General features: G+C 35.5%; 1 protein-coding gene across 4 annotated transcripts in view; it reads right to left on the bottom strand.

The window, feature by feature from the left end:
* Positions 1-384: 384 nt before the first annotated feature.
* The window catches only part of pitx2 (paired-like homeodomain 2), a 15,101-nt gene continuing 2,196 nt past the window's right edge, over positions 385-13,289 (bottom strand). Inside the window, exons 1-5 of one of the 4 annotated variants that reach the window (XM_066720625.1) lie at positions 12,832-13,222; positions 10,089-10,151; positions 9,752-9,886; positions 2,872-3,071; positions 385-1,600 (exon numbers count right to left, since the gene is read on the bottom strand). In XM_066720625.1, coding sequence (XP_066576722.1) covers positions 1,037-1,600; positions 2,872-3,071; positions 9,752-9,886; positions 10,089-10,134 — 945 coding nt within the window. In that variant the 5' untranslated portion in view covers positions 10,135-10,151; positions 12,832-13,222 and the 3' untranslated portion in view covers positions 385-1,036. Of the gene's footprint in view, positions 1,601-2,871; positions 3,072-3,993; positions 4,526-9,751; positions 9,887-10,088; positions 10,152-12,831; positions 13,223-13,289 lie in introns of those variants that run through there. The other 3 variants (XM_066720626.1, XM_066720628.1, XM_066720627.1) reach the window with 3 other exon arrangements.

Here is a 13,289-nt window from a genome sequence, read left to right as displayed (position 1 = left end):
GCACAACATGTAATAGTGGCATTTATTGGCATAGGCGTTTTGTCACACACACTCCCTAGGGCACGACAACTATAATGATGGTAATTATAACAGGGAATACGACTACGACTAATAACACAGAAATAACAGCCTGCACCAGCAACAGTTAGCCATTATTTCTGCAAATTATATCTTCATTCTCCATGTAGTATCATTATGCCAGCAAGGCAGATCACACGTATCATCTAAATTAAGACTGATCTAATCAACAAATGTCACCCTTCCCTTACCCTGTGTGTATTGAAAAGACCCCCAAGATCAGGAGAACAAGAGGACCTACAGCTCGCATGCAAAATTGACGTTTCAATTACCGAGCGCAAATTTCAACAAAAACGTATGCAATAATAGTTTTACAATATGTTTACTCCCATTAAATAAAACACAATATTTTATTATTTTTGTTGTTTGAAAAACGAAACAAAAAAATCCGTACCAAATATTATACACAGGGTCAAAGTCTATTTCATTGCCGCTGGAACATCTGTTGCGTTTTTATAATTGCTACTCTAAAACCGATATTCACACAAAACATTGAATAATAATAACTATTATTATAATATGTTAGAAACATACAACTGGTGCATTATTTAGTATATACATTCCCTTATTTGCAAGCACGAACATGATTCCTTTACGTTTTCCACATGCGTCGTTTAACTGAACCTGAAAAACACTGTGTTGAGCTAGAGCATTCGCTTTTATAAAATTAATTTGACATTTCGATATATATATATACATCCTTTCAGTCATGGAGTGTCCAAAATCCTAAAACTTCAAAATGACAAGCTTATAAAATAAAGTATCCAGTCGCATTCTGCACTCACTCACACTTAATGGAGTTAATTGCCTAATTGGTTCCATTTCAATTAGGGGCTCCAGGGCGGGTTCAGCTCATCTCAGTGGTTTAGTCTGTAGTGCCGTTTTAAAAGAAAAAAAATGAAACAGTCACCTTGTAGAGTCTGTCCTTCTCGTTACTGGTTTGGTGCATTTCCCAGTTTTACACTGGTCTGTCCACTGCGTACTGGCAAGCGCTCAGATTGGAAGCCGGATTCTGCACACTGGCGTATCCAAAACTGGAGTGCTGCTTGGCTTTGAGTCTCAGGCTGGCCAAACTGGAGTTACAGGTGTCCCTGTACACATATGGGGGGGTCGGTGGGGCATAAGGGCAGGCCGGGGTGGGGACCCCCGAGTTGAGAGAAGGGTTGCTGAGGTTGTTCAGGTTATTGAGGCTGTTGAGACCGGAGCCGGGCACCCCGGTGACCGCCGAGGGCACCATGCTGGAGGACATGCTCATGGAAGAGATGGAGTTGGGTGGGGAGAACATGGTCTGGGAGGACAGCGGGTTGACATTCATGGAGTTGAAGAAAGGGAAGCTCTTGGTGGAGAGAGAGGCCGACGTGAGGCCCTTGGCGGCCCAGTTGTTGTAGGTGTAGCTGGGGTACATGTCGTCGTAGGGCTGCATCAGGCCGTTGAACTGGGGACCAAAGCCGTTCTTGCATAGTTCAGCTTGTTGGTTTCTCTCTCGTTTTCTCCATTTTGCCCGACGGTTTTTAAACCATACCTGGATAATAGAAATACGCGAATTAATGTTTTACAAATGCAACTTGTTATATAAAAAATTAAACTGTGCACCGTAGTTTGCTATTATACGCATTAAAAATATTTAAATTTCGTATTTGATGTATTATTATTATTATTATTATTATTATTATTATTATTATTATTATTATTGAAGAAACATAATATGTCCCGCATGAACCCGATCGGATAATTAAATAAAATATACACAGAAGCAGATGAAAAACATTTCGATAAAACAGCACACCAGCAGGATAAGACTTCAATCTATATTTTAGTCGCTTAGATTTAATTTTACTTCCCGTGAAGGTAAACTCGATGAGCAACTGTATTAAAGTACAATGTCTTTCAAATATCAAGATGATCAACACTACACATCATATGAGTCCAAGTGTTTGTTTTTGGATGTTCTCCGTCCGAACGAACTACAATAAAGTCATTTTCACCTTTAAAAAATGCTCAGCAATCTATCACAACTCTCTAAAGCTGCGTTATGTTGTTCTCCGCAGTCTGTTAGTTTACAAGGTGTTAATAGGGCTCTAATTGGGCGTTTTATCTCGTTTCATTCTTCAGGAATCCCAATACACATCCCCCGTCTGATCTGTCACAGCGTCTCAGGATGTGTATTCCTCAATGCGCCTAGACAGTCTCGTTTGCCTAAATGATACTATAAATGCCACAAAATACAGGCTTTACACCGCTATCACTAGTAACTGATATCACTCAAATCAGTTTTCCACTCTGTTACATGAGCCTACGCACTAAATATCTCTTTCTTTATCCCTCTCTATCGGTTAAATAAGAAAAAAAGGCGACCGTTGTTTACAGTGAGTAATTTAATATTTAAGGGATTTAACTCACGCACATCCACACAAACACACACAATATTATCAGATACATTGTTTAATTTGCGTGTCTGTAACAAGTACACCCCAGCGAGTATATACACATTGTCTAAGGCGCAGGGCCTACATATTTGCACATGCTTTTATTATTACAAAATAACAATGTGTGCCATTTAAACCTGGCTTCGACAGAAAGTTTGTTTTCGCCAGTCCAACTCTCTGTGTGTATATTTGCATAGCAGGTTTAAACGAAATACATTGATATAACAATAACCTATAACAAAAAAGCAACATTAGTTAAGAAGTACTGCAAGATTGTAAGATTTTAATCAAAGTATTTGCAATAACCTCATGGTAATTGAAAAGGCGCACATTGAAAGTTAATTAGACTGATCTTTGTTTTACCTACCCTGACCCTTGCCTCGGTGAGGTTGGTCCAGACTGCGATTTCTTCTCTGGTGGACATGTCTGGATACCGGTTTCTCTGAAACGTGGCCTCCAGTTCCTGGAGCTGCTGACTGGTAAAGTGAGTCCTCTGTCGTCGTTGTCTTTTCTTTTTTGAAGGATCATCTGAAGAATCTTCCGTTTTACTCTGGCTTTTTTCTTTTTCTGTAATAATAATAATAATAATAATAATAATAATAATAATAATAATAACAATAATAATTATTATTATAACTAATAATAATGTAGCCTATTACATATGTAAGTAAATAAATAAATAAATACATTTCCACATTTTTTAATGAACCCAAAAAGTAAATGCAGTGAAAGGAAAAAGAGGCGATTTTACAATTTTACACGGAGATAAAAAGAGAAAAACCCATTCCAATAATTCTTTGCATGTAATAGCAACACATACTGTGCTTAATAATAACAATTGTAAAATAGATTGATAGGACTGATATATATATGATGTATATATATATATATATATATATATATATATATATATACACACACACACATACATACATACATACATACATATATATATATATTCGTGGGGAAATATATGCATACGCACAGAAATGTTGAAAATATATTGACACGCTCCAACATGTAGATGCAAATAGAAATCACACGGTTTGCCTTTGCAAATGAAATTGTGACTGCGCGCCCGTGCACATGTATAGAATCCAAGTTTTATATGCCAAATCTAAAAACTTCTCTTAAAATAATAATCATCGAGTAAATACATAAATGGGCCTATCTGGCTATGGTGTGCAACTTATCTTTTTCAGTATGAGCACGAAATTCAAGAACGTCATTATCTGCAAAGTTAGAGTAAGAAAATATCAAGAAATACAGGAGACCAATTCTGTAGCCCTTTTTAACATCATAATCCCAGGCCAGCGGGTCATTTAAAGTACTTCTCACGGTGTGTGTCTGCTGTCGGGCTCTGCAAGCAAGACTTGGCGTGGACAAAAGACAGGCAACTTCCTCTGCCTTGGAGAAGCGTCTCCTTCAAACCAGGCGAGAGATGCACCCCTCCACATCCACCAGGCACAGACACCGGACTGGTCCTTACCTACTGACTCGGGACTGGACGTGTCCGACACAGTGTGCACCTCCAGGCGGTGCTTGGACTCTACGGACCGCTGCAAAGGCTGCAGACTAGAAGCCATAGCCAGTGCGCTTTGGTGTGAAGAGATGAGTTTATTCCCGGGTAGATGGTCCAAATGCAATGGCTCCTTCATAGAGTTCATCGATTCGGTGGTATAAAACAGATTATGTTCCTGAGCGCCAGCAAAACCGTCCGACGGGAAGAAAAGCTTTGGTCTCAAGATTTGCACGGTGCAGCTCCTCCAATAAATAACTTGCAGAGTTGAATGGCTTAAGATGTCTTACATGAAAGCCCTACGCCAGTATGAGCGGTGTCAGAAGGAAATGCAGATTTTTGCAGGAAGCCGAGGCACATCAAAATATCCCGACTGACACTGTTAGCAGCAGCGGCGTCAGAGTGACAGGGACAGGTAGATGATATTATATCCACAGGCGCACACTAATGCGCCGCTCATTTCAGCTGTTCCCAGTTCCCCTCCACTTCAACGGGGCCACTTTTCTAGGCTCTGACGTCAGCAAAGACATCCCCCTCCTTGACAGACTGTCAGGTTCAGACATGACGCTCCTTCTGGCCAACCAGGCTCACAGAGATGAGCTAAAACGGGCCGCGGCCGCCAATGGCTGTCGTGGGGGAGGTTGACATGTTCTTCCAAATACAAGTCTATGAGACATGTGTAGGTAAAATAATACATAGTATACCCACAATGCAGCAGAAGGCCCTTTGTCAATGATTCCGTTTTTGTTTTCAGTATGAAACTGTTCAGGACAAACAATCTAAAGTAGTCCTTAGTCTCCAGTGGTGTTGATATTATTATTATTATTATTATTATTATTATTATTATTATTATTATTATTATTACTACTACTTTTGAATAACAGTAATACAAATACAAATAATTAGTCCACACACACACAACCCCAAATAGATCATTTATTATACAGCGGTATATTTGTATTTGATTTAGATTTAGTAGGCCTGCCATGTGTCAGCTACATCAGTGTGTTTGTGCATTTTTATTGTGACATCATAATAAATATGAAATGTTGTATTGGCTAATTGCGGAGTAATACATTAATACAGGCCAGCAATCATCTGGACATTATGCGACCTACCCGAAAGAAGCCATAACATCCATTGGGTCTTAAAAATGGCTAGATTTGATTTAATAAATTAAATATGTATATAAACAAATAAGGGACTTATTTAATTGTGTGTTGAAATCAGCAGCTATCAGTACACCCTTGCCCTTGTTAACACGTAGACAATATTATTCCTAGCTAATTTGATTTAGTTTATGACATTATTTCACGTGATTTATTATTCGCTGCATCTGCGCGTTAACTGCGCAGGTTATGCAGGCCTTTGAAATGCGGCGGATGATAACTATACATTTTAAATACGTTGTGTTTGTTTTGCTTTAATAAAGTCACACTTTAGAACAATTACATATAGCCCAATTAAAGCACAGACTATTTATATTTTCTCATTCCCCACATGGTAGAGGTTTTATTTGCTCGAAGTGTTAAAGGTTTAACAGTGATATTAATTTCTTGAGTTGAGTTTCTGAATATAATTCATACATACATACATACATACATACATACATACATACATACATACATACGTGTGTCTGTGGGTAGATGATCACTCAAACTCTAAGTATTTCGCAACTATAGGCAATACTATTTAGTAATGTACAATTTCAGAAATGCGAAATTTTACTGCTTGGGCTTGTTATTAGGGGACGATTAATGAATTCAGATCCTGCTCATTATCCACTGTTTAAATGACGCATTTTATCCCTGAGATTTGGCAGGGAATCTCTCCCTCAGACCCCACAGCGTTCTGATGGAGACGATGCTCTCACATTTGTAGTGGTTTTTAATCTGATAAGACTCTAATTTGCTTAAGTCTTTTAAACAGGGGGTTTAAAGGAGTTTTAGCAGTTTTCTCATTGAATTTTCCGTAAGTCCCTCAAGATCATAAAGCATAAACGCAAAGTAAATATTTCCTCTCTAACATTTTAGGAACTGACCTGTAAGTCAGGAGGATCTAGCGTCTTCAGCTAGTATTTTGAATAATTTAATATATACTGCATTGCGTGTAATAATAATAATAATAATAATAATAATAATAATAATAATAATGTACATTATAAATCCTATACTGGTTGATTAACAACAACACCAACAACAAATGAAACTATTATTACCACCTGTGATCACCATACACAGCTTATATCAAGTGTGTGTGTGTGTGTATATATATATATATATATAAATTACATACACACTATTTTCAGATACCACACGCATGCACAAAAGTAAACGAACACATACATACATACATCCACACTTCTGGAGATTTGGGTATGATCAAATCCTGTAACGAACGCGATCGTAATTAAATAAGTTTTACGAAGATGGTGGGGACATAATGCAAATTATTAAATGAAGATAAAGCCTGTTGTAATTTTATTGTATAAGGCTGAATCATGATTAATTACATACAATTACAGAACAATAGGATTATTGTTACTTTAACATTCTAACACTATCCTATAGTGTGTGATTAGTTTATTCCAATTTAAGTGATATATCCGTTGCTTTTTTGAAGCAGCCTACTACTACTACTACTACTACTACTACTACTACTACTACTACTACTACTACTAGTACTACTACTACTACAATTACAATAATAATAATAATAATAATAATAATAATAATAATAATAATAATAATAATAATAATATCAATAAGAATAACATAATAATAAAAATAGAATAGTACAATTTTGACTTTGTACCTTTCATTTAGACAATGCATTAAGGGCTATGTTTACAAGATATCTGTGGTGAACAACACATTTGAAATTAAACTCATCCTGACCGTTGTCTTATTTAAAATAATGTATATAACTGTGTATGGATAATCATTTAGTCGTTTCATTTTTTTAAATATTTTTACAGTAGAATACCTGGCATTATTTAACTAAAGTATGTATGTATCTATTATTGTATTTATTACAGGGGTGAGCGCTTAGGACGCCTATTTTTCATGGAGCTGAGATTGCGTTTCTAAATGTGCCTCCACTTTCTAAGGTGAATCGTGTACCTCTGCCCTCCTGACAGGTTTGTAAACTGCTCTGCAGCCCTCACGGATATTTTACCCATGTTCCCATGCATATGACGGCTACTAACACGTTATTGAACTAATCCTGTGAAAACGCTTGCTATACACCTCATTTACAGTCTTCTGGGAGAGAGAGAGAGAGAGAGATGTCAAAAACAACCTGCCAGATCACTCCCCAGTAGTTGGGATACAAATAACTGGATGCTCATATAAGCTATCTATCTATCTACCTGTGTAGCAGATCTAGTTTTCCATCTCTTTGGATCCTCATATTCATCCAGTGAAAATCCCTATTCATATCTCTGTTTTATTCCTTATATTATCTATCTATATCTATATATATATCTATATATATATATATATATATATATATATATATATATATCTTGATTATGGGCACTACTATTTATTCAATGCAATCCTTTCGTTTAAGAACATCCCGAAAATGTTGTTTTGAAAGTTTAAAGGAAACAAAATCATTTGCGAACAATGTACATTTTACATTTTACATTTTACATTTTAAGATATTTAAAATGTGTCTTACAGCGTCGGTTTTATTGCGATCTGGTTAACGTATCAATATGTAATATACAATATGTACAGTTTACAGTGTGTACAGTCGCACCCTTCAGTTTGATTAAATCTCTCCCAGGTGTTTCTGCAGCACCGGGACAGCGGACATAAAGCATTAGCTGTCATGATTACTGCAAATCGCACGAATCCGAGAAACCCACTTATAATGTAAGATGCATTTATTTCCCCAGTGAAAAATGATTTAAAAGAGAGTCGGCTGACAATACACCATTACTGCATTTTACTCCAAGTTATTAAAAGGTCTATACAGAAAGGGTTTAATTGCAAAAGAAGATTACAAACAGGTGTGTGACCCAATACGATGCATTATCTTATACAGGCCTGTGATAACAAGTTACATTGCTTAGTTGTTGGTTGGTTGATCACATGCACTGCGTTGTCCTGATTTGAACATGTTGTTGTCGACCAATGCGGCGTATTGTATATCGGTGTAAATATCAGAGTCGGTTATGAAGCAAAAATTGTAAACATTTAAAAATAAAATGGTCATAGTAGTGTTTTTCCTATTTTCTTTTACCTTTAACTTGTTTTTTTGTATACCCCTATTCCGGATTACCGGGTCTTCTCCACTATGAAGAGCCATTAATTACCCATTCAGTCAATATTAGGAAGACGACAAAGCTTTTTACATAGGATTAAGAAGACATCAAATTGTTCCATTAGTATATTCCTCCTCACGAATAAGCTTTCATTATACATTTAGTTTTCCCTGGAGTCAATCTAACAACTGCTGCATATATTATTATACACGCAGTGGAAAACAGATCGACAATAAGCAAGTCACTTCAGTTTCTTTATACCCGGCTGTTTGTTTTGTCCTTGATTCATAGCAGGACTCTATCTGTATATCTATCTATTGCCTATTCATTTATCTATCTATCCAGCTATCTTTCATGAAGCAGAAGTAGTCACTATTGTTTTAAGGTTTGTGATATACAATTGTAATATATAGTAATGTGATAACATATATAATATGATAATACTATAATATATTAACATACTGTAAGGTGTATATATTGTCTTTTAAGTATTTTTCCACACACATATGTCAGCTTTAATACATGTACAGATTGTCCATTGATTAAGTATGTATTTTCAAGTCAGAGAAACGAATAATTCTGATAATTCCTGGTGGGTAAATCCCATAATATCAAATGGAAGTAATTTTTCACAATAGGGAGGGAAATAATAATAATAATAATAATAATAATAATAATAATAATAATAATAATAATAATACAATTAAACATATTCCAGTTTATACAGATAAGTCTTCCCTGGGGTGAGAGGAACAATGAAATTAAAAATAAAAAGCACCACAAGACACAGAGACCAGCGAACAAACGCACATTCACGCATAAAAAAGCTATTTAATTAAGTTTGACATAAATAACCAATCTTTACCTAATTACACGATTGTTTGTATTTTTGGATGCTTCTGGTTTTGCTTTATTTCATTTGAGTAGCTCTGGTGTTCTTCCCAAGCGTGTTTTTAAAGTTACCGACAGTCCGATTCAAATATATCCGACATAAATCTGCATTAGGAATTTCACTTACCGTACTAAATCCTAGTTCTAGTCTATTATTTGAATATATGCTGGTCTCAGCTACTGGTCTATTTATAAAATCGCTTACTGTATCCACTGTTATGATCAAACTGTAATATTTGGGAATTGATCAATAAACACTTTACTGTAACACCAAGAAGAAAGAGAAAGAAAGGAGAGTATGAAGATAAAACCAATAAACAAAAAAAGACAGAGGGTTTGTGGTTACATTTGGACCACGATGCACAGTGCTGTCTGCCAGTGGCCAGCAAGAACCTGTTTCCGACCAGTAGGGGGCAGTCTAATACAATTTAAAATGCGTTAGGCATCTCAACTGGCAGATCAGGTGAAAAGCTTACATCTGGCAATCCAATAACATGAGCATTTTACATAGTAATGTTTCCTTCATCATCACGAAAAACATTCGCTAAGATTCAGTTTTCCTACCGTTTAAAACTTGGTGTTGTCTAGCAAATAATTTGTTGTCTTTTTTGCTGTTTGAAGCTTCACTGGATAATATTTCGGATTTCTTCATATCTGAGTCTTTGGGGAACATGTTTTCCACAGTGGTAGACTGTACTCCTGTTGAGTTTGAGGACAAAAACACCAATGACAGCAATGGAGGAAAAGGCTAGTGTACTTTTTAAAAATAATGCATATATATATATATATATATATATATATATATATATATATATATATATTATTTAAGGATAATGATTTTATTATACTTTTTTTTCAACTTCTACTAAACAAGAGTGGGTTTTTGCATTAAAACACTTACCTAGCTGGGCACAAGCAGGGACAAGCTTGCGGCAATGAGACTCCATAGTTTTTATCTTGACTTCTGCAAAAATAAAATAAAACACTGAATTGTAAAGCTGAATATAAATTCATACCATAATATATAAATTTATTCATTCGTAGTACTATATGGTTTTGGGAACATATTTAATATTACAAATGAAGCATGTTCAATATTTCAACCTGCAAATTATGCCCAAGAAAGTCATTTGGAGAAATACCATGTGAATGCATTTTTGAGTATTTTACAGCAGTGTCGTGTACAACACAAAGAAAACAAATGAGCAAAAATGTTAAAGAAATGTCAATTGTCAAATTTCAAATTCTGATACAGAAGACATTCTTGAGGTTTTTTTGTGGTTGTGTTGTTTTATTCATGCATTAATTCAGATTTTTGCTTCAGTAATGACAATAGTTCATATTTCTCTCTACTGTCATATATTGCTTGGGCAAGACTATTTGAATATGTAAAAATATACACTTGTTATTGTTTGTTTTTTATCATGAAAAATATATAAATTTCTATGGACGTAGATTGGCTGAATAATTGGGTTTCCTTCTCATTAATCAATCAATAACTACAATCCATATATATATATATATATATATATATATATATATATATATATATATATATATATATATGTATATGTATATATGTATATGTATTTATTTATTAAACCCCTGTATTGTTAGCTGCGTAAAGGTCCGTTCACTGTCCACACTTCTTGTCAGTGATATATATATAGATGTGTGTGTGTGTGTGTGTGTGTGTGTGTGTGTTATGCAGTGTTTATGCCACAGAGCAGCAGTTTAGTGATTCTGCAGTAAAATCTGGGGATTAGTGTCTGATTGAGATGTCTGTCGGTGGGATATGACCAAATTCATTATCACAGCTCTATACTAACCCGATATGAAGTAACACAGATGGGATTTTATTAGTCCAGGCTTCCACTGTTTGCTTATGATAATTTCAGATGGAAATTTGCATGTTATCATGCTGTTAATCGTTTTTTTCCTACTTTTCTTCTAAATGTGCCTGCGTTGCACAAAATCGCTATCCATTTTTTTCTCTGACACCTTTATATTTTTATGAATTTGTACATCATACGAGCGGTACGGTTTCCTCGCCGAGGTGCGCGGATATCCCCAAAGCTTTAACCACAACTATATTCCCTTATCTGCAGCACTTTCCCAATTACTTCCTCATTATGAAATGACAGCGATTAATTTACCAATGGTATAATAATCATAATATGTGATTGTCGGGGATGTGTTAATTCCACAAAGTAGAAATAAATTAAACATTTAATCAATAAATACAGAATATATGGAATTTTTTAGGGAAACCTTTAAAAAGCTCTACGATGAAATCCAACAGGAAACAATAGCTGTACATTGAATTAGCGTCTTTTACGTCCGTTTACTATAAATAAATAAGTTTTTAGTCACAGATATCTCATTTATCACAATTTGAGGAACTAATGTAGTTTATGTTTTTAAAATTACTCACCGTTAAGTTAATCTTTCAATCAGTATAACTTAATGCATGCAAACTGTTTATTTGCTAAGTACTTGTATATACACTCTTAGAACTAATGTGTTAAATTTAACACATTAGTTCTAAGAGTGTATGTGTGTGTGTGTGTTGATACAGGATATGCATTTTAAGCAGTACAATAATTTTAAAACAAATACATACCAATTGCTGATATTCTACCCAAATTCTACCAATTATTATTATTATTATTATTATTATTGTTATTATTATTATTATTATTATTATTATTATTATTATTATTATTATTATTGTTGTTGTTGTTGTTGTCAGGATGTCAACGAGATGATAAAAAGCAAGTTACTGACATGTTCTATAGTGTCTAAACTGATAGAGATGATTACTGATTCTAGTGCATCTCATTTAATCTTAGCTGGGAAATAGTCGTTCTAATCGAAAAATTCGTGATTTACACAGTTAAAAACCCCCACTAACAAACATAACACAAATGCAGCGATGGCCTATTTACTAGTTGAAAAGGTACATCTATGATCTGTTGAAATGGCAACGCTTTTACTTTAAACAGGCCTAGCTTTCGCAAAGCAGGGCCCAATTCATACAACACACACACCGTGGACAACGTGAGTTTACCATGCTGTCAAAATATGACCGAAATGTACACTTTTCATTTTAAAATACAACCTATTTTACATTTGGTATATAGCATTATTTATATTTTGTAGCTATTAAGGCATATCATACATAATTACAAGTTCACTTAATACATATAGCAAGTTAATGTGAGCTTCGATGCTATGTACGAAGTATTAGTTCAGTTAAAAACAACAACAACAAAAACAACAACAACAACAACAACAATAATAATAATAATAATAATAATAATAATAATAATAATAATAATAATAATAATAATACAAAAATGGGAACACAAATTCTTGGAAAAAAGGGAAAGCTCTTGAGGGATGGCCATTAAAATAGCATCCTCTTTATATTACTTCCAGTACTAACTATACATCATTACCGTCCTCCCATCTGTAACGTTAAACCTGCCAACAAACAACTTGTCATTTTCTTTTTGAAACTCAAACGGTGGCGAATCGGAGATCAGAGTCACAAATCAGACAACCGGCAGATATGGAGAAGGGGAACGAATCCCTTGACCCGCATTATCTCACACCGCAGGACGGATGGCCTCTGCACTTACCAGTTAGAGCTACAGAGCTTCTTTATTGCGACTTTTATTCTGGTTCTCTGCTTTTTAAAAATCCCAAACGAGAAGAAGAGTGAATTGGACTGGAGATAGGTGGCAACCAAGTCATAGATCCACAATCATCAATAAACTTTGGTGCGGGTCCCAGGCTAGATGATACGGTGCTGAGTGCGCAGATCCCTCGATCTACTCTGTGCTGAGAAGAGATCTGACGTCAAGCCAGATCCCAGCGGTTATTAGCCGAGTGAAGCTGGCAGATCCGGAGTCACTTCGGAATCAGAAGAGTGAAGCTGGCAGATCCAGAGTCACTTCACTTCACCAGGTCACCCTCATCCTCTGCAGCAGCGCAACTTTCTCCAGAGCACTCAAGTGCGGCGCCTCTCTCTCTCTCCCCAAGTGCGTCTGTGTGGGTGTGTGTGTCTTGCGTGTGCCAGAGTGTGTGTGGCTGCACA

Source organism: Amia ocellicauda, chromosome 13, assembly GCF_036373705.1.
Source record: "Amia ocellicauda isolate fAmiCal2 chromosome 13, fAmiCal2.hap1, whole genome shotgun sequence".
NCBI classification, from domain to species: Eukaryota; Metazoa; Chordata; class Actinopteri; order Amiiformes; family Amiidae; genus Amia; species Amia ocellicauda.
Note: the sequence above shows the minus strand (reverse complement) of the source record. Positions and strands in the feature narration are given on the sequence as shown.